Here is a 20677-nt window from a genome sequence, read left to right as displayed (position 1 = left end):
TTATATTTATCGGGATCCATTTTCATAAGCCTGAACGGCAGAGAAACTGATCTGTAATTGAACTAAAAATACTACGATTATCAAATCAAGGCCATTTCGTTATACTCACTCAGATAAAGTTTCTTATCGTATTCGCTGGACCGTGAAAACACAACGATAATAATATTTAATTGAATTCCAATCATGTGTTTCATATTTCTTATACGCAGGGCCAGTTTGTTACGTAACTCTGAAACTTTTGAAAAATACTTTCTGTCATTCTAGAATGGTTGTTGAATGGTCTATAAATTTTTGATGTCGCTTAGTTCTGGAACTATGAAAGCTAAAAAATAAAATTTAGCATGCAGATTCTAAAGCGTCTTGCCCATCGCAAGTTTATTTCCTCAGAATCCAATCTCCCAGGCTATTTTACAAACTCCTGACTAAAATTATTATACCCTCTGTTTATTTTTTAGTACGTATTTTCGAAAGTTTATTCACTTTACTTATCGATAGACTTACACGTTTTGTTGTATATAATTAAGTATACTATATTCATTTAGGGCTACTTATAGTTTAAACACATTTGCTTTGCTCATTGTTGCATAGTAAATCCTAGAATAACAAAACCATGTATGTAATAATAGTTACAAAGCGCCAAAATTGAGCAAATTACACGAAGCACTTGACTTTACACCTATAAAAAGAGTATACGCTTAAAAAGTAGGGAAACGAGAGCAAACCATTTACATTGTATAAGAAGCTGCCTTTCTGGCCAAATAATACCGCGAGTTTTCTTTTTAAAGCATGCTAGGTCAACCAGGGTAATAAATAATAAAAACTTTACACGGGTGAAAAATCTATACATCGCTACTTAAACTAAACCGAAGGACTTTGGGCAATTGTCACTTGTCATAGATGTTTCTCTGCCATGGCTAATTCGTTGGTGGTCGATGGTTCTGCTGTTGCTGCTTGCTACTTCCACTGGCCCCACCATCCCGCTCCACTTTGTTCTCGCGCACCATCAGCAGCAGTTGCAGCATCATCAGGGCCTGCACCTTGTCCAGCGGATCCATAAATCCGCGCTGCAGCCACTTGGGAATGGTGGTGCGGGCGTGGCTGAAGCCCAGTTTGTTAAGTATGAAATCAACGCCATATGGCTCAATGGACTTGCCCGCCCAGGAGAGTAGGCGCACTGTGGGCTCTAAATGCCAGGTCTGGCACTCAAAGTGCCGCCAATCGCGCACAAACGATTCGAGATCAAAGGTGGGCGGGGAGCCCTCCTGTTGCGGCTGCTTGCCATCACTTGCTTCGCTGGAGGGGCCTGTCGACGGTCCAGCAGCTACCGCTCCAGGCGACAAGGTTGTGGATGTTGATGTGGCTGTCGTCGTGTTCGTTGTCGCTGCTCCGGACGTATTGGCAGCAGTGTTCGCTAGGCTTGTGTGGCTGCCCTGCAGCGGATCCAAACTGCTCTTGCTGGCGCTCATCTGCTTGCCCTGAGCAGTCAGGTTCGTGTTAGAGGCGCCCTTCTTGTCCTTGAGTATCTCGTCGGTCAGATATGGCTTCAAGTTGGCCTTCTGCGAGAGATTAGGGGAGGCTGCCCTTGCCGACTGAGCTCCAATCTAGAGTGGGATATTGAGGTATAAGTTAAAATTTTCAAACAATCATCACCATCAATACTTACCACCTTCTCCTTTTCAGTCACATAGGAAGTGATGAGGTCGTGCAGGAAGAAGAAAGCGTCCGCATCAACGGTCACAAAGATGTGGTCATCGAACTCGGTGATGAAGCTGCACAAAACTTCCGGCTTGCTTTCTGCAATTAAATGAAACATAGGTCTGTGAGTTAAATTCTATTTTCAGATCATATACTAATAAGAACTTACCACTTGGCTCTGGTGTGGTTGGTCCCTGCTTGTGCTCAGTCTTGAAATGCAGCTGCAGGCTGGGTAGGGCAAAAATGACCTCCCGGTTGTGGTTGTGCTCCTGCGCCTTGGCCGCGCTGCTGCTTCCGGAGGCCCGCGTTCGTTCGATAGAATTGGAGGCGATCTCCCGTTCGCACTCCAGCATTGGGAATCGATCCACAGCTGTATGGGAAGAAACACAAGATTTTTGTCAAATTGTCTAAACAAAAGTTGGATTATACTCACCATCAATCTCACTGTTAGCAAAGGCATAGTGGAACCACTCATTAAGCGTCTTGAACTGGGGCGGGAAAATGATGTTCCTGGTTATTCGACTGACGATGGCCATAGAATGGTTCTGCTGTTGCTGCACCTCTGTAGTCTGTCCCAAAGAAGAGGTTAGAGTCTGAGTGACCAGCACTTCGTCTTCGCTCTGCCGCGCTTCCGTGGCGAAGTTGATGGATGGGGATCTCAAGCTGAACAGAGCCCACGACTTTGACTTAAAGTTAATGCCATGGAAACAGGCCAAGGAGATGTTCTGCCCACGGAGTTCTACGGTGCCACCCAGCACATTACCATGGCGTGGCAAACGGGTCACTAGTGAAGGCACCACCAAACCTACGGCCTGCGCCAGTGGCTTCTGCCAATGACGGTGATGACGTGCGTCTGTATTTTCGCCGATCAAACCCTGGATTTGAACTGGAGCAACGAGTTCTCCGTTCGCCAGCTTCTTCTTGAGCTGCTGCCGCCTCTTGATGCTGGCGGTGCGATCCTGCAAGCGTGGCTCCAGACTGGAGAACACCCTCTTGGAGGACTTAAACTGCTGTGTGAAGAACTCCTCCAGTTTGAAGTACATCTTCAGCAGATCTGCGGTTGTTGACTTGCTAATCATAATCTGCAGTTGGTCCCAGCTAAGATCACCATGGATAAAGATCAGAGCTCTGGGTTGATCCTTGCCATGGGACGGAGCTGCTGCCGCCTGTGAGGCAGTGCGCCACTCATCCTTCATGGCAGCAGAAAAGCTACTAATCCGTGTCATCAGCACTGACGTTCCCATGTAGTCTAGTCTTAGCTCCAGCGCCATGAAACTTAATCCCATGGTGTGATAGGGCTCCATACCGGCCTCCTCCTTGATGTGGAATCGTTTGTTAATCTTGTTCACCTCGAAACTGCCACCGACTATACCACCCTTGGCATCTAGAGCTGATCCTCCTAGATAGATCCCGGCATACATGTTCTTGTAGCCAGTGCTGCCGATGGAGAGGCGTCCATCCGATTGAAAGTCTTTCGTGAGCCACACAACATTGCCACACACATTACCAATGTTCATTTGCACATTTAGTTTAGTGAAGTTAACTGCAAATATAACCAGAGTTTCCCAGGCGGTGATTTGGTTCTTTTCGGAGGGCGGCGTTCCGGAGGATTCAGCGCTGGACGACTTGCCCAGGTTTTTCAGTTGTCTTACAGCTCCAAAGTGTCCAAGTTGCTGCTGCTGCGATGGCTGACCATCAAAGTCTAGGCGCATTTTATCCTTGGCCCTGTTAGCGTCTTCACTGGGTGTTGGTGTTGCAGGTGCGCAACCTGTGGGGGTTTCTGACCCATTTCCTTGTTGTTGTTGTTGTTGTTGTTGCTGCTGCTGCTGCACACTAAGATCGCCCAGGAAAAGCCTTCGCACAATCCTCCTGCGATACCAAGCCTTGGGAAAGGCTAGGATCTCCGTCAACCTCCTCATGTCGTACTTGAAACTGGCACTTCCAATATCCACAATGGTTGAGAACCGTATGACTGCTCGCGATTGGTCAAGAGATCTCTTGGAACTGGGCAACGGTTCAATGTACACCTTTCTGCAGCGCGTGATGTGGAACTTGACAAACTCAACGTTGATACTCAACGAATCCTTCCTCTCACTGTCGCTCAGAGGCGAAAACTGTGTTTCCTTGGAAGTCTTTTTGCCACCGTACGGGTGGAAGATGAACACATTAAAGTCGGCCAGGCAGCCGGTGACACTCAGTCCACCGGTGGGCAGCTGCTGCTCCGGATGTGCATGATTTCCGGGCTGTGCTGGGTTCTCCTCGTCGCTGCTTCGCTTGGAACTGAATACGATATCCAAACTGGGCAGTTGAAGCATGCACTCCACTCTAGAAACTGGCAAACAACTAAATCTGAAGGTAGAGGGTTGCATATGGAAGTAAACTATAACATCCACTGGAAATGAAGCATAAGTCACATAGTTGGCAGGCAGTATGTCCAGATTAACGGCTGTGTTATGGGATGGAGTCGGGGGAACACTACTGGATTGTCGAGCAGGAATCGGCTCTAGAGTCTGTTCTAGGAATTCCAGAATATGAGGTGATATGATAGTTTCCTCTGGGATACTTTGTAGGGTCATCCAAGCGCACAATGTAGCTCGCTTGCTGCCCATTCGACGACCCTGAGGCACTTGATCTCCAGTTAACTGCTCCGCCAGGGTTTTAGATTGGTAGTGAAGCTTTACATCCAGCCCTGGGATGTGGAAGATGGTGAGATCGGCCAGCAAAGCGTTGGCATTATAGCGAAGCTTGCTTTTGTCCCTCTGCCTTCTCGAGGGAGTTGGACTACCCCAATCATTTCCTATGCTCCTTTCCCGCTTGTGGGATTTTACACTTGAAGCAGGTACTCCGCTTGAAGCTGCTCCTGAACCACCAGCGTATCCTTGCGCTCTCTCCTCTCCAGTATCCTTTGTATGCAGCACGCACTTTCCAGAGTTTACCAGTACCTTGATGTCCAGTTCAAAGTCAATGTTGGGCTCGGGTTGTTTCTGACCGTGGCCATGCTTGCGTCGCATCTCCACGGAGGTGCCGTCAACATCTATCTCACTGGGCGTGATGTCACCTCGCCAATCAAGCTCGTTGTCAGCCGTCTCCGTATCCGTGTCTGCATTTGGTAGAGAAGTTTGTCGCATAGCCTCTGTAAAGGTCACTCTTCCGAGAGCATTGATACCTCCCCCAACTACTCCTCCTCCACCAGTATGTTTTAGGGAAGCACTGCGAGAGTGACAAGATGCCGGTGTGCTCTGCAGACTAGATATCTCATCATTGGAAGCAATAGTGTCAAGTCTCCTCCCTGCATAACTTCCATTGTCCAAAGTCTGGGGAACACCTACACCAACTACCGACGATCCCGCACCAATGTACGAATGCGAACGACCGTAGTTCTTCAGTGACCTTCGCAGCGAGGGTCTCTTCCACTTCTGGATCATATCTCTGCGGAAATACTTGTAGCAAATGGCTTGCAACTCTTGCAGTCGCCTCTCCTCATGGGCCACTGTATTATGAGAGGCTCCCAGAGTGCGCAGATCATTGATGATCTTCAGCTGTTCGGCCATTTCTTTTTCCATCATAAACGAACGCTTCTTAGAATCAATTGTGGGATCGAAAACAAACGATGGCAAGTTATCAAAATCTCCTCTTCTTCGCACAAACGTATCTCTGCAGCTCTGATCTCCTTCATCGCTGTCGGGCGATTCCATTTGGGTCTCATCCTCCTCAAAGCCCGTAAGCATTGTGAGAGTGTGACCCAGAGAACTTAGCTGTTTGCCAATATTTACATCCAGGTGGATGTCAACGCCCTCCATTTGCCATTTCACATTCAGCAGCCACTTGGCGTTCTCGCCCTTTTTGGCAGCCGTGGTGCGGGAACAGACCTCAAAGGTTCCCTCGGACACAACGCACACGTTCATGATTGGCTCTGCACTGTTGGGTTTCCAGTCATCCAGATTGGTTTCAAAATCGTCGGCAAAACGCAGGCACAACCCCTGAAACTTGCCCTTGGACACCAAAGCCCCTGAGTTGCAGGCCGAGATTATGGTGTTCTCCAGCGTGATCACCACAGCTCCCTTGGCATCAAAGTCCTGATAAGAACGGGAGCCGAATGTCTGCGAAAAATATGTTTTTTTAATCGCAAACCCTACAAAACATTGTGCAGGTTTTTTACTTACCGTGGTGTTGACCTGTTTGAGAGGCAGGCAAATGCCCATGTCCTCCACCGTGAGTTGAAGGAAGAGCGTGGATAAATTGGTGCTGGCTATCTGGCCAAAAGCCACGCGATCGAACACCTGTGGATTCTGCAAATTATGGTTCTGATGCTGCCCCGAATACTGACCAAACTGACTGTGTTGGGTGTTTTCATGGCAGAGATTCGCGCGCTTTTCCGCCCAATACTCGTAGGCATTCTTGTAGTTGAGCCACACCAGGATGGCCTTATCCACGGCAATGGGCTGGACATAAACCAGTGGTCTCTTCAGGGTGAGCAGAATCAACTCCTTATCCTCGTTGAGCAGTTCGTCCTGGAAGGCATTCCTTAAATTGATGGTGGTGTGGAAAAAGGCATATTGCTGAAACTCGGGCTCTGCCTCGTCAAAAATCACATTACGTATGATTTGCCCCAGGGATAGATTGAAATCGATGTGAGCCTTGAAGAAGAGCTTGCGGTTACTCATGTCCCCAAGGTTCTTAACGCGATTCGAGAGCTGCAGCTCCAGGATTCCGGTTTCAAAACGAACCGCAGAGGAGCAGGGCGTGGTGGCCGTCAGTTGAATGCGTTTCATCGAAATGTTGATGGAGAAGAGGATGCGTTTCAGAGAAGACTCCTGCACAGCTCCTGAGTTCTCGCCACTCTCCTCTGTCCACAGGGGAACGGGCTTCTCACCGCCGTACACCTTCTGCAGCACCTCGTTGATTTCGCGCATGAACACCTTCTGTACAAAGACCAAATGGTTTAGGAGGTCTGTGGTCAGGCAACGCTCGAACTCCCCGATCTCGGCACTGGCATTCACGTAGCCACCTTGACGCAGGACAATGCCCTCCACTGTTTCAGTGTGATCCTGGCGATGATCTGGAATATATTCAGCCAGAACGTGAACAGGTGGCAGTCCAATACACGCTTCCGATGGAAGATTCATTTCGTTCTGCAAAGGAAGCAAACAAGTTTTAATTTTACCATTGAAATATTAATCCATACAACTTATTTGGCATTGAAGAAAGCTTTATTAAGACCTATTAAACAGCGTTATTCGTATGTTATATTTTTTCAGAAAATATTTTAAACTTCGCGCCTTTTTTCGAATTCACGCAGCTGTTAGTGTTACCTTTTCTATTCAAAAGGCAAAAAATACTAAAAGCGAAAAAGCTTTATGATCTAATACCCAGCATTTTTGCGCAGCCATAAGTTGCTAAATTTAATTTGTCATTGCAAAAAAATTAAAAACAAGCAGCGTTAGTAAAACAAATCGCACCCTGTAGTTTAAACAATAGTTTGACAGTCGTTGAGTGAGTGACACCTAATGTTCCCGGTTATTTATGTATTTATGGGATAAAGTACCCGATTACGGATGATTATCTTATCGTATCAAGTTGATTAGATTCTCTGTTTTTTCCCCTTTAGTTACACATTTTGCTGCCATTGAGGAACCACGATGAAGCGGAGCACCACCGAGATTCTGGCCAAGCTGAGGCAGCTGATGCTGCGTACCCAAGTGGGCGAATCCAGCGGCATTTCGGCGTACATAGTGCCCTCGGACGACGCCCATCAGTCGGAGTATCAGTGCCAGCACGACGAGCGGCGCTCCTTTGTCAGCGGATTTGATGGATCCGCAGGCACGGCGGTGATAACCACCGATAACGCCCTGCTCTGGACCGACGGGCGGTACTATCAGCAGGCGGAGAAGCAGCTGGACTCCAATTGGGTGCTGATGCGAGACGGTCTGACCACCACGCCCTCGATTGGCGCCTGGCTGGCCAAGAATCTGCCTAAGGGCAGCTTTGTGGGCGTGGATCCCCGCCTGCTATCGTTCCGTGTGTGGAAACCCATCGAAACGGAGCTTATCTCGGCGGAATGCCAACTGGTGCCCATTGAAAACAACCTCATCGACGAGGTCTGGGGTCAGGACCAGCCCCCGCAAACGTCCAACAAGATTATCACCCTGAAACTGGAGTATTCCGGCGTGCCAATAGCCAAGAAGTGGGAGGTGGTGCGCAACCAATTAAAGGACAAGAATGCAGACGCACTGGTTGTAAGTGCCCTGGATGAAATCGCTTGGTTCTTGAACCTTCGCGGGTCGGACATTGACTTCAACCCCGTATTCTTCTCCTACTTGATTGTGACCCATGATGGGCTGCTGCTCTTTGTGGATTCTGGCAAATTACCCACCGATTTTGCGCAGCACCAGACGGAGAACAATGTACAGATCAGCGTTTTGCCCTACGCCTCAATTGGTTTGGAAATCAGTAAGATTGTGTCGACCAAGGAGTCAAAGATCTGGATTGCACCGACCAGCAGCTACTACCTAACTGCTTTGATACCCAAGTCACGTAGAATTCAGGAGGTAACGCCCATATGTGTGCTAAAGTCCATCAAAAACGATGTCGAGGTCAAGGGCTTCGTCAACAGTCACATTCGCGACGGAGTGGCTCTTTGTCAGTACTTCGCTTGGCTAGAAGATCAAGTCAAAAAGGGAGCTGAAGTGGATGAAATTTCCGGCTCCGATAAGTTGGAGTCATTCCGGGCTTCGAAGGATAAGTACATGGGCCTTAGCTTCACTACAATAAGTGCTTCGGGACCGAATGGCTCTGTTATTCACTATCACCCCAAGGAGGAAACCAACAGGAAGATAAACGACAAGGAGATTTATCTGTGCGATTCGGGCGCTCAGTATCTGGATGGCACTACGGATGTGACTAGGACTCTGCACTTTGGTGAACCCACCGAATTCCAGAAGGAAGCCTACACTCGCGTTCTGAAGGGACAACTTAGTTTCGGCGCCACAGTATTCCCGGCTAAGGTCAAGGGACAGGTTTTGGACACTCTGGCTAGGAAGGCCCTATGGGACGTAGGATTGGATTACGGCCACGGCACCGGCCATGGAGTGGGTCACTTCTTGAATGTCCACGAGGGTCCCATGGGGGTGGGAATTCGACTGATGCCCGACGACCCTGGTCTCCAGGCGAACATGTTCATCTCCAACGAGCCTGGATTCTACCAGGATGGAGAGTTCGGAATCCGTGTCGAGGACATTGTGCAGATTGTACCTGGTAAAGTGGCACACAATTTTGCCAAACGCGGCGCCCTCACTTTCAAAACTATCACCATGTGCCCGAAGCAAACTAAAATGATCAAAAAGGAACTCCTATCCGATGTTGAAGTAAAGCTTCTTAATGACTACCATCAGGATGTTTGGGACACTCTCTCGCCAATCTTGTCACGCGAAGGCGACGAGTTTACTTTGGCCTGGCTTAAGAAGGAAGTTCAGCCAATTTAATATCATTTTATCATATTCTATTCGTTATTCATATCTATTTTTCTGTCACATACTCTTTTTCCCAAGACTAAACTATTAATAATGCTTTTATAGATCTTAAAAAAGCTAATTATACAAATGCATTTTGAATAAATGATTTTTTGCAAAGAAAGAATATAAACTCACCTGAATCTTCGTGTTAAAGCTGAGCGTGTGCGTGGGCAGATCAATGACAAACTTGGCCCTCTGGCCGGTCACTCCCATGGAGCTAACATGATTCATGCGGTACTGGGCCTGTAGCGAGGGAAGCAGTGCTGCGTTGATAGACAGACTTTGCAACAGCACGTTGAACTGCATAACTAGGGGCTGGAGCAATCCGTTCTGGTGCTGGGCTGTTCCGGTCTTCGACTGCGCCAAGTGAGCTGCCCGACGAGCCGCCTGCTGTGGTTGCTGTTGGGCTCCTGCTCCGCCGGAAACAGTTCGCTCCCGCATCTCACCGGCCACTCCTGTGCCACTGCTAGCACCGCCAGAGTGTCGGGCATGGAACGGCGACTCCGGCTCCTCGGCCGTATGTGAACGGAGTGTGGACCGCCCGGAATTACGTTTTACTCGCAGCTCCTGCAGCGTTGACGACAATTGCTTGGAGCTTCGGGTCATCATTCCATGCAGGGCCACCGGATGTTGCGGAATGTCTATGTTAACAGCCCCAATCGATAGCAGGCCGCTGTTCTTATCCTTTCCCCGCTTTGAGAGGCTCGAATACAAAGTCTGGCTTTTGCCAACAGTAACCTTCACCACGGTTCTGAAGAGAAGTTAATAAAATTATTAAAAGTTTATTATAAACAATGTGTAAAATAACACTCACTGTTGACTGGGAGCCACTCCCTCAAGCAGCACAATCATGGCTCGACCCACTTGTCCAGTAAGGGAGCACTCCAAGGAGACAGGTCGAGCCTTCTTTCTCCAAGTGGCTGTGCTGTTGAGAGTGGTAATCTCCGACTCCAGCTTCAGACCGGAAAGCGTGGCCAGGAGACGAGTTTTGTGGATCTTGGCCACCCCGAAGACAATCAGACGCGTTCGCTCCTGGGAGGGCGCATCTACCAGCATCATCTCTCGGTGCTGCGGCAGTGGTGTGGGTGCACTGGCCAAGTCATCCTCATCATGAGCGAATCCCGCTGGCTTGCTCTTGTGCTCATTCAACGAGCTCCTTTGAACCACAGTCTTGGTCTCCGGCATTGTTCCGTATAACTCCAACAGGTGGTATATGGTCTTCCAACAGTTGGGCGTCTCCAACATCGGAGCCATCGTTGGCATTCCTGCCTTGGTCAGAGTGTTCTGGTAGTCCCCGCTAACGCTGGTGGCACAGGCCCCATTGAGGGAAGCCTTTGACTCCGTGGTCATCTTGAGGATGTTTTGCTCATGGAGCGACATTGTCGGGCTATCCCTCAAAGGCGATGAACTGGACTCATTCAGATTAGTGTAACCCAGCTTGCCCTTAACGGATTTTCCGGTGGAGCGAAGTTTCTGGGCGAAACTCTGGGGCCGGTTCTTGGCGTTTGGAGAGGGTGTGAGTTGTATAATGGGAGCCAAGCCACCAGGACGGGGCCGTGCCACCATAGTGGGCATTGTTTCGTTGAACTTGTCGTAGCGTTCATCCGAGTAGCTTTCCCCATGGCCAAAGCGTTCCGATAGCGAGTTAAACGGCAGGATGTCTGTGGGTTCTGAAGCTGCGATACAGAAAATTTAGTTTACTTTCTGGGTTTATTGTTTCAGTATTTAGATTCTTACCTAAGCTGCATTCATCTTTGGTCTGGCTCTTTTTGCTCAACTCGGGCTGGTCATGGAACTCGTTCTGGGCATCCTTTACGTTCTGGTACATATTGCAGATCTGATGAAGCAGTCTCAGCAGCGGCATATTCACCTGAGTTACGAAATAGTTTTAGTTACCTTACTTTAATACTTCTTTGTATGATTTCCACATACCTGCTGCGATATGAATCTCACATTGAGGCTGAAATTGATCACAGTGCTGGTGTGCTTCTTCAGCTGACGACGCGACATATAAATGACATTCTGGCGAGCCTGATCCACCATGCCATCGGACATTTTCAGAACTTCCAACTCCACACCCACTCGCTCGCATATGAACAAAGGAGTGTCCATCATTATGGAAGCTCTGCCGCCGTTTGCCTTCTTGTTCAGCTTAGCTGGTTTCTGGGCTGAGTTCTTTTTGTCACCCGCCTCGCTGACCACAATGTCCACCCGAATGGAGTCAAATGTTCCGATGAGGGACAGATTAGTGCCAAAGTTTTCCAGAGAAGATATGTCAGCATTGGAAAACTTGTTGATCATCTGCTGCGGCATCACTCCTAAGCAAGTGAGCAGTGGTTCAAAGATTAGATGGGCATCCAGCAGCTTAATGGAATCCTGCATTATGCCACTGCGAGTTTGTCCTGTATGTCCATGCAGCTTTGGCGGAGCCGGGCGAGCGTGTTCCTTCTCGGCAAAGTGTTTTTTCTTGTTATCCTGCTGCTTGGCCATCCAGAAATACAAATCCTCCTTGTGGTTCTCGGCTCCAAGCCAGAATTTGTTCACCGAGTTCGTGGAGCTCAAGGAACCCTCTTGCAAGGCACCGTATTCTAAGAAGGAAAAGCATAAAATAACCAACCGTTGCCAAGAACTCTTAAATCGAAATGAACAAACCGAATTCCGGAACCTGTTTCTCCACCAGCCCAGAAATAATGGGCAGCATCTGAATGCTGGAACGAGATGAATTGCCATGTGAATAATTCGAGGCTTTGCTGTGCACTTTATTTAGGCTGATGCACATGGATGGTTTTTGGAGAAAAGAACAGATCACAAGCATGACATTAATGAGGCGTAATGATGTATTGTAAGCAGGCAAAAATTAAATACTTACCCGCGACGAGGATGGTGTATATTTGGCGAAGTGGAAGTTGATCGCTGGGAGGCAGTTCCGTGGTTTCCAACCTCATGACCATACTGAACACCTCCGTACTGATTGTTTTCTATATAGGAAAGTCAGAAAATAATCGTAAATAAAGGAACATTTTGAATAGAGGACGCGCACTTTTTAAGAAAGCACTCTTCTCGGGAAGTTGTACACTGAACGAAAAACTTTTAAGGACTCGAAGGTAGAAGTAGGATTAGAAGGTTCTCGAATACTATTTTTCGCTTAGTGTACAACATACTTATGTTTAAATTTAGTTCCATAGATATAGATATAGTAATAGCCAGAAAGGATAGAAGAGTTGTATTGTTCTGTAGTATAATGCAAACGCAAAGCATCAAACAATATGAAGTGGTGAACACTCAAAGCGGTGAATAACATTTGTGTGGTAAAAGTATTTACAGAAGAGGAAAAGAAAGGAAACAGAGGGTAGATCAAAGCAACATACACACGCAGACACAATTTTTTAAGTTGGTTAACAAACAATCAACAAGTGCATCAAACAGGAAGGGGGAAAATAGAGAGAGTCTATAACTATACATATAACTAGGTTAAAAGGAGATAACCACCCGCCAAAGACGGCGGGCAGAAGAGCGTTAATCAAAAAAATACCAATGTGAGATCGATGATGCTGTGTTTGCCCAAGTAATAAAGCATTCTCACTCTCTTCCGGATTCTCGCCGACGCCCGCAAAGGCGCCCATTTCAACATCACCTTCGCACTCATCATTCTCCGCCTCCTCCTCGTTCTGTGGGAACGAAAAGGTCACGTTGATGGGTCGGGCCAGCTTATTCTTATACTGGTGCTCAAACAGAATGGGATTGTAAAGGGTGTTCTTCCACTGTCGACTTAGCACAATGATGCCCTAAAGGAAAAGGAAATAGTATTACTTTTAGAAAGTCATTTGTGGGTCGGTCACTAACCTGTCGGAGAGTGTTGAGATGAGGAACATCGTGCTGCTTAAAGATCGACTCAATCCTCTGAACACCCTCATCCAGGACCAGTTTCTGCATAATGTAACACAGCTGGCAACTGGGATCCTCCTGAAGCGTCTTTGACAGCAGCGTGTAGTTATTGGCGTAGCGACTCTGTAGGGGAAATAAATTATATGTATTAGGATTCCATAGTTAATTGATCAGAGGTCTACAAGGTGAAGCATAAGTATAGAAACCTTTATACCTCTTTTGTTACCTTCTTGATCTTGGGGTTTCTCTGGATTTTCTCGTTATCCATGGCCTCCGCCATAAGACAAGCAGCTACTGCCGTCTGCCTCGTGTGGAGAGCCTTCATGAGGGACACGATCTTGATGGCCAGTCGATTGCTGGGGTTCATCCATGCTGTGATTGCCGGTGAAGCAGTGCTCAGAAGATTCCAATCCAGCCGCGTTAGGTCGATTTTGCGGGTAATAGGCACGCACGGTGGAGCGGCAAAGTTAAACCAAACCGCTTTTAGTTCAATCACGCAGGAAGAAGTCTTATCTGTTTCCTTGACGTTAGATAAAACCTTGTCGTAGGCATCCTTTGAGTTGGTTCCCGCTCCTGCAGCGGGCTTTTGAGCTCCAGGCGGAGCGTTCGCTGTACTGGTGCCCTTTTCCACATCTTCATCTGGGGGCTTGGGTGTGGATTTTCTTTGTTCGGCTGCAGAGGAGCTTTCTCCCGCAATATTGTTATCGGAGGCTGGTTGAAACTTCTCCTTGGGAGTTTTGGGGGTGGGAGGCTTTTTAGTTATCAGCCTCCAGGCAGCCTCAGCCTTTGAAGTGGCTCCGCCATCTCCGGAAGCCGTTGCTCCGTCTGCTTGACCCACCAGATCATTAAGATTAAAGCCGCCGCCGGAAGTTCCTCCACCTGCGCCAGCTCCCGCCATTTCGGCTAGCTCCTCCTTGCTGTTCTCGGACTTTTCAAAGTGCGAACGCTTAACTATCTTCACACCCACTCCCTCCAAGCCACACTCGAACATAATGTAGCCAATGCTTTCGATGCCCGTGCTTTCCGGCATTTTCAGGCACTCAAACAGCACTTTGCTCTTGTGTTCTGGAATGGCGGTGACGATAATGGGTGAGTCCTGAGCACAGGATTGGCCCTCGGTCTTCAGGCGTCGCAGCTGGGCATGCGCTCTTCCAATGTCCAGTGTGATTACCAGTTCCTCCAACTGCTTTTCCGATGTCTCGATAAGAATGGGCTCCCCTTGAACATTGTCGGGTCGCGTCTGTGATGAGAGATGGGCCAAGAGAGCGCGTGTGCCCTTCATGATGCCACCCTTTTTGTTACTACTGCCCGACTGGACCGTTTGCTGGATATACACGTTATGCATGGAGGCTCGCGTCGTCTTACCCAAGTGGAACTTCGTGGAAATGCCCTCCATGTAGAAGGTAAGCAGTGAGACGCAACTCAGATCCTAAATACAAGAATGTTAATGGTCAGAATTATCCCATTTTTAAAGAATATTTAAGATAAACTTACTTGTACGTTATCCAACGCAGCAACCGAGATAATCTCCTCCACAATGGAGGACTGCAGCATGGTGATGCTGACCTTTGGCAGCACAATCAGTCCCTGAGTCTTAGTCGAGATGCTCTCCTCGTAGACATCGCTGAGGAAGGAATCCCCGGGTCCCTGGAGATGCCTTTCCGTTGTAGATCGTTTTGAGTTGGAATGAACCTGGGACCAGTAGCTGAGGCTCTGATCCCGCTTCAGGATGTTGTCGTTGTTAACCTTGGCAATGCAGGAGGTGTGGATGAAGTTTACCACCGAGAGCAAGTGCATCGATTGGATTGTTGGGACGGCGGCCTCCACCATTCTGGAAACCAAGAAACAGAGACAAATATGCGCTGTACTAATAACTATAGATTTATGCAACAAATTTTTATTTTTTAACTTTTTAAAGAACGTTAAGATATATTTGTATAAATTAACACAATATTAAAGGCTGGAAGCATTTAAATAAATAATGCTATAGTCTTGAAAAATTAAGATATGTTTTAATGGTTAATCAATGATTATCGGATGATAAAATTGAAAGGTGCCGCCTATACTTTTTCTCCTATTCTTTTTAAACATAACTTATTTTTCCAAAAATCTGATCTACTGCTGCTGTTAAGTGGATCTAATAAAGTTAACATTTATGCCAGTTAACAGTAGCGAATACTCTCTCCTGGCATAGCGGAGTCAACACCTAGGCGTTAGGGTGACCATTTTTTGGTATACTTTTTAGTATATTTGAATAAATGTAAGTGGTATATTTCCTTATTCCAACACGTGTAAGAAAAAAACATCATATCGATATCAGGAGAAGCAACTTGTGCAAAATGAAAACACCAAAGGCAAAAGAATTAAAAAAAGATGAATTAAAGCCGATTAAAAAAGAGCCCGGCGTGGCAGAGGATGGCAAAGTGAGTAAGAAATCAAAAACGAAGCCCAAGAAGAAGGCGGTCAAAGTGCCCACGGAGGAGGTAAAGGCCGCTGTCAAGGAGAGCCCCAAGAAGCTATCGTCCAAAGACCTGGCCAAGATCGAGAAAAAGAAGGCCAAGAAGCAGGCCCAAAAGCTGAAGAAACAGCAGAATAAACAGAACCCAAAGGAGGTCAAGAAGGAACCGGAAGCATCGGTAAAAGTTGAAGGAAAAGTCATCAAGAAGGAACCGAAAGCATCTGTCAAAGTTGAAGGGAAGGTTACTAAGGAGGAGAAAGTAGGAGCCAAGACGGCCTCAAATGTGACTAAGAAAGCCAAGGCCAATAACAAGAAAGAAGGTAAGCTTACGCCCATTCCACAACCCAATCATTTTAAAAACTAGTTCCATAATTTTTGTGCCCACAGAAGGTGTCAAGCGGGAACGCAATCCCGCGGATGAAGCAGCCACCGTGTTTGTGGGCAATCTGCCCATCAACACCAAGCGCGTCCAGCTGATCAAGCTCTTCCAGCAATATGGTACGACCCAATCCATACGGCTACGCACCGCCGGAGGCAAGCAGCTCTTCAAGCACAAGCAGCGCAAGGCAGCCGGTTCCCTCAATGCCTATGTGGTGTTTGCGACTCCGGAGATTGCGCAGCAGGCGCTGGCCCTTAATGGCACACTCTTCAAGGACAATCACCTGCGAGTCACTCCAGCGGCTAAAGCGGAAGGACAGGGCAAGGATGACCAGCCCAGTGACAAGGATGCCAAGCGCACCATTTTCGTGGGCAGCCTCAAATACTGTAAGCCAAGAAGCATATAGTTGTGTTACCCTGTTGCTAATTTAAAATGTATCCACCCAGCGGCCAACGAGGAGAAGCTGCGAGAGATCTTCTCCAGTTGCGGCGACATAGACTACATTCGCTGCCTCCAGGACGGCGACAAGGGCTGCAAGGGAGTGGCCTACGTCTGCTTCCAGAAACCAGATGCCGTGGGCCTAGCTCTGGAGCTCAATCAGACCCTTCTGGACGACAGGCCCATCAATGTGGAGCGGTATCAGGTCAAGAAACTAGGTGCCAAACAAGTGCGCGACGCTGCTGCCGCCTCGGCTGCATCCAGCACATCCTCAAAGACCAAAGCCAAGAAACAGAACTCAGCGGGTGCCAAGAAGCGACTGGACAAAAAGAAAGGCAAGGAGAACGGCACGGCGGGAAAAGAAACCAAGGGAGCGGCAAGCGGGGGTCAGAAGAAAAAGTCGGAATATCGGGGCGTGAAAGTCGACGGCATAAAGAAGGCCAAGAAGCCGAAGAAGAAGACCAACGACCAACAGACTGCACTGGCCAAAAAAATAGCTCCAAAACCGAAGAATTAATATCAAGCCTAGGTGTAAAGTAAAATGTAAGTTGCAATGCAGTCGAGGAAAATCCATTTGATTTTGTGTTACGAAGTTGACCACCGGATCAGTAAAGGATACCCAATGATTATGTTGACAAAGTAATCGTTGAAAGATTACTCAATACAAATAAACAGCGGATTTTTAAAATTGTTTAAAACTAATTGCGTTTTTGGGGTTTTTGATTGAAAAAGCATGTGTCAAAACAATATAGACCTAAACCGAAGAAGGTTCTGAAATTATGCTCAAACCAATTAACTACAAAAATTTACTTTTATGGAAATAAAATGTTTCTGCTTGGGATCTGTTTGCTTTTCAGTGTTAACCCTTTGTTATTGAAGGCTTATCCTGTGGTAAGTAAATGGAGGGTGGACTTTTCACCGAAATAAACTATTGATCCTACAGGAGTCCCAAGTTAATTCAAAAGAACCCAGCGACCTGACTGCCCACTTGTCCGATCCAGCCGACTACCCCGATTTAATAAATGGCCTCACTGATGCTGAGGTTCAGGAAAGCCTTCAAGATCTCACCCTAGATGATCTCAATTCCTTAGACAAGCTGCTCGATGAGCACATCGGTCGAGATGTAGAAGCCGACTCAGACGGTAAGTAGAAAAACCAGATTATCATCCATTGTCACCGGCGGAAACCTTTCAAAGCAAGCGAGTCGAAGAGCCCAGGTTAGACAAGCGAAGGCCGCCGACCGCAAGCAGGACCTCCGCTCCATGAATGCACCGCTGCCGCTCGACGATGGCTGCCGGGATGAGGAGGATTCCGATGAGGCCAAGCCTAATCTGTGCAGCAAGCGACCCACCTGTCCGACCACCAAGCGCTGCCCAAAGAAAACCACATGTGTGCCGAAAACCACTCGATTGTGCACCCCCCGACCGGTTAGCGACAACTGCAAATCAAAATCAGGTGGCTACATGGATGATGACATGATATCTGACACCACAAAATGCCCAAAGCCCAAGAACAAAAAGTGCAAGAAACCCAAAGATGATTTCGAATGCGAGGCTGATGATTTCCTGTGCCACGCCAGCAGGCGATCTAGGGGAAAGGAGAGCAGGAGCAATCTTCAGGGAAAGCCAGTGGATGCTCCAGCAGAATATGTTCCGGGTAGAGAGTCAACTGGGTTAGAACCGCTGAATGAGGAGATGCCAGCACTAAATGATCAAGGAGAACCATTGGATGAAACCTTTAACTTCGGGGACATTAACTTGGAGCAACCATTCCATCTGGATCAATCAAGCTCTGAGTTTGATTCTAAAATTGATTTAGGGCAAGGGAATCAAGTCAATTTGGAGCAGGGCCATCAGTCCGACTTAGAGAAGGATAATCCGATTAACTCAGAACAGAAACAAACAACTAATTTGAAGGATTCCGGGATTAACTTGGAAGACTCAAAACTAGATTGCAACACAAATTTAAAGCAAGAAGACACAAAACTAAATAGTAACACAAATTTAAATCAAGAAAGTAATTATGAGGTTGGATTGGAAGACACGAAACTAGATAGTCACACAAATTTAAAGCAGGAAAGTGAAGAAAACTTAAATAGTGAACTAAATAATCACAGAAATTCGGAGCATGAAAACATAGTAAAGTTAAAACACGAAGAGCAGGCCAACTTTGATCAGGATTATCAGGCTGAGTTTGACCGAGAACATCCCAATGACTTGGAGCTAAGAAATCCGGTCAATGCTATGCGATCGAGTCAGATAAATAGGGACCAGGAACAACATAACTTGGATTCTAGCAACCCCGATCATTTTGAGCAGGATCATCCGGACTTGGAAAATCAGTACAATGCTGGGCAGGAACTCAATTTAGAAGTTGGAAAGAAACACCATGCTAGCTTCCATGATGAACGCCAAGCTAATTTACATCAAGGAGAGCAGCTTATAGGTCAGGAACAGAAAATATCCAACGTTGAGGAAGTCGAGCATTCCGAAAATGAGGCAGAACTATCTCCTCTAGATCCATATGAACGCCATACGCTTTCCAGGATTGCCCATCGCAAGAGAGAGCAGGCTGATGCGGAGAAACGAAATGAGGCGCCAATTTACAATGCAAAAGATAAAAATCATTTTATTGCCAACGAAGAGCTTATGCCACTGAATGCAGATATCACCAAACAGGATCCTCTTTTCGATAGCGACAGGTACATCTCACATCTGTCACGATTTCCATAAAATATTATTCAACTTTACCTTCCCATAGTTTCATTGCTAACAATGCTCGAGATCCACCACGCTACTTGATTCAAATGCAAAACGACTGCATCCAAAGTGATAACGATCGTGGCGAACGGCGATTGCGAGAGGACCGGAGCCAAAGCGAAGCGTTGAACCTGGACAAACTCACCGAGGAGGATGCCAGCCCCGTGGAGGATTCGAATTTTGAATACGAATATAAGCGGAGCAAGCGAGAAAACAAAGAGACCGATGATGATCCCGAGGTAGGTGGGTAATCCCTTATCTCCTCATTGAATATATATTTGTACGCAATTAGAACTCCAAAGAAACGTATATAAAGAAGCTGATGGACTCATTCCCGCGGGACCAGGGAGGCCAGATCAATGCCAATGCGGCGTTGTGCTGCTCCAATCTCGCCCATATGCGCATCAAGCGAAGTTGAGTTTTTTTTTGTTTTGTTACACAGCCTGATAAATGTCTTTGTATATTTTATAAGCTACCATAAATTGATAATGCATAAATGCGCATTATTAGACTTTTTCGTCGCTTGGATTCATGGCAATATAGAGATAAACGCAAGGTTTCGAAGTATGTATATGGATAGCAAATGGGGTTTCCCTTTGAAAAATAATACGCAGTACTATTTAAAATTATTTTTATCACTCACCGTTGTAATCCCTCCAGCAGGAGCGGGGTGAGGAAGACATTCAGTTGTCCTTTTAGCCGGGCAACCACCGATGTACAGGCGGCTCCTCCCTCCGCCTGCAAACTCATAAACTCGCCATCATCAAACCCGTTGGTGGTCTTGTCCGATTCCTCCTCCTTCAACAGCACGCTGGGATCCCAGGGATGCGACTTTGGTCCACCCATGAAAGTGGCTGAACTGTTGCTGCCAGTGGCGTTCTCGTATCGAGGAACCACTTTAATCTCCCGCCAACACGAGTAGAGATCAAAGTGGGGCAGCATCTTACTACCAATGTAGGTCAGTCCACCGTCTTCGTTCTCGGAGAAAAGAGGCGTCGAGAACACATCTGTGCCCAAAGGAAAGGAGCATCCGTTCCAGTTGAAGCACTTCACCTGCGACAGGTGATTTAGGTAGCTGGCCATCAGCAAAGGTGAGTCGATTATTGGCCGGTTGACCTGCTGGTGCAGATTGACCAGAGCCACATCCTCCTGTGACGACATGGCCGATATGAAGGAGTTGGAAGACAATGACGGTGTGCCAGATGATGAGCCACGAGAGTCAGCCTGTAGAATGGATAGGAAACTGTCATATTAGAATGAATTGCCACAAAACAAGACTACTTTTCGGCTTCTACAACTAAAATAGCCAGATCAAAGGGCACAAGCAGAAAATCGTGAGAAACGTATATGTTCGGTGCAGCCTGTTCTAATCCCCAGAATTTGAAGATCCAAACTCAAATTTATTTATTAATCTTTGTAGTACTGTTAATGAAGGAAAGAAAAATGTAAGAACCAATTTAAACATGAAAAGAGACAAAAACTAACATAAGGCTCCTATTTAAGAATTGGCAGCTCTATAAAATCCAAAAAATACAAGTTTAATAAATGTTTG

General features: G+C 47.1%; 4 protein-coding genes across 14 annotated transcripts in view; 3 read left to right on the top strand and 1 right to left on the bottom strand.

Moving 5' to 3' along the window:
• Positions 1 to 443: 443 nt before the first annotated feature.
• Positions 444 to 20677, bottom strand: part of LOC108033619 (transmembrane protein KIAA1109 homolog) — a 29628-nt gene continuing 9394 nt past the window's right edge. For 2 of the 8 annotated variants that reach the window (XM_050885435.1, XM_017107987.3), the window contains 16 exons: positions 19769 to 20349; positions 14586 to 14922; positions 13306 to 14520; positions 13050 to 13214; positions 12739 to 12991; positions 12076 to 12184; positions 11859 to 11974; positions 11139 to 11794; positions 10944 to 11076; positions 10021 to 10882; positions 9342 to 9957; positions 5859 to 6827; positions 2129 to 5795; positions 1865 to 2065; positions 1664 to 1794; positions 444 to 1601 (listed from right to left, as the gene is read on the bottom strand). In XM_050885435.1, coding sequence (XP_050741392.1) covers positions 915 to 1601; positions 1664 to 1794; positions 1865 to 2065; positions 2129 to 5795; positions 5859 to 6827; positions 9342 to 9957; positions 10021 to 10882; positions 10944 to 11076; positions 11139 to 11794; positions 11859 to 11974; positions 12076 to 12184; positions 12739 to 12991; positions 13050 to 13214; positions 13306 to 14520; positions 14586 to 14922; positions 19769 to 20349 — 10698 coding nt within the window. In that variant the 3' untranslated portion in view covers positions 444 to 914. The remainder of the gene's footprint in view (positions 1602 to 1663; positions 1795 to 1864; positions 2066 to 2128; positions 5796 to 5858; positions 6828 to 9341; positions 9958 to 10020; positions 10883 to 10943; positions 11077 to 11138; positions 11795 to 11858; positions 11975 to 12075; positions 12185 to 12738; positions 12992 to 13049; positions 13215 to 13305; positions 14521 to 14585; positions 14923 to 19768; positions 20350 to 20677) is intronic. The other 6 variants (XM_050885437.1, XM_017107990.3, XM_017107984.3 and 3 more) reach the window with 4 other exon arrangements.
• Positions 7044 to 9340, top strand: LOC108033621 (xaa-Pro aminopeptidase ApepP). The gene is made up of 2 exons (XM_017107994.3): positions 7044 to 7188; positions 7304 to 9340. Exon 2 carries the CDS (start codon positions 7335 to 7337, stop codon positions 9174 to 9176), a length of 1842 nt encoding a protein of 613 aa, XP_016963483.1. The 5' UTR covers positions 7044 to 7188; positions 7304 to 7334; the 3' UTR covers positions 9177 to 9340.
• LOC108033622 (RNA-binding protein 34) lies at positions 15383 to 17064 on the top strand. Its single transcript, XM_017107995.3, has 3 exons — positions 15383 to 15869; positions 15937 to 16314; positions 16375 to 17064. The coding sequence occupies exons 1-3, from the start codon at positions 15431 to 15433 to the stop codon at positions 16881 to 16883; spliced, it is 1326 nt and encodes a 441-aa protein (XP_016963484.1). The 5' UTR covers positions 15383 to 15430; the 3' UTR covers positions 16884 to 17064.
• LOC108033620 (putative uncharacterized protein DDB_G0286901) lies at positions 17144 to 19626 on the top strand. 4 transcript variants are annotated; one of them, XM_017107993.3, is made up of 5 exons: positions 17144 to 17257; positions 17310 to 17508; positions 17567 to 19067; positions 19127 to 19364; positions 19428 to 19626. In XM_017107993.3, exons 1-5 carry the CDS (start codon positions 17192 to 17194, stop codon positions 19437 to 19439), a joined length of 2016 nt encoding a protein of 671 aa, XP_016963482.1. In that variant the 5' UTR covers positions 17144 to 17191; the 3' UTR covers positions 19440 to 19626. The 4 variants fall into 4 exon arrangements, with proteins under 4 accessions (XP_016963482.1, XP_016963481.1, XP_050741395.1 ...); XM_017107992.2 differs by having other exon boundaries at positions 19418 to 19626; XM_050885438.1 differs by having other exon boundaries at positions 19127 to 19368.

The sequence above is a fragment of the Drosophila biarmipes genome, chromosome 2L (assembly GCF_025231255.1).
Source record: "Drosophila biarmipes strain raj3 chromosome 2L, RU_DBia_V1.1, whole genome shotgun sequence".
Taxonomy (NCBI): Eukaryota; Metazoa; Arthropoda; class Insecta; order Diptera; family Drosophilidae; genus Drosophila; species Drosophila biarmipes.
This window is presented reverse-complemented; position numbering and strand designations above follow the sequence as displayed.

Coding starts and splice junctions, on each gene's coding strand:
- LOC108033621 (XM_017107994.3), top strand. CDS start 7,335: ATGAAGCGGAGCACCACCGAGATTCTGGCCAAGCTGAGGCAGCTGATG.
- LOC108033622 (XM_017107995.3), top strand. CDS start 15,431: ATGAAAACACCAAAGGCAAAAGAATTAAAAAAAGATGAATTAAAGCCG. Junction 15,870..15,936: donor GGCCAATAACAAGAAAGAAG/GTAAGCTTACGC, acceptor TTGTGCCCACAG/AAGGTGTCAAGCGGGAACGC. Junction 16,315..16,374: donor CGTGGGCAGCCTCAAATACT/GTAAGCCAAGAA, acceptor GTATCCACCCAG/CGGCCAACGAGGAGAAGCTG.
- LOC108033620 (XM_017107992.2), top strand. CDS start 17,192: ATGTTTCTGCTTGGGATCTGTTTGCTTTTCAGTGTTAACCCTTTGTTA. Junction 17,509..17,566: donor TGTAGAAGCCGACTCAGACG/GTAAGTAGAAAA, acceptor TTTCAAAGCAAG/CGAGTCGAAGAGCCCAGGTT. Junction 19,365..19,417: donor AGACCGATGATGATCCCGAG/GTAGGTGGGTAA, acceptor GTACGCAATTAG/AACTCCAAAGAAACGTATAT.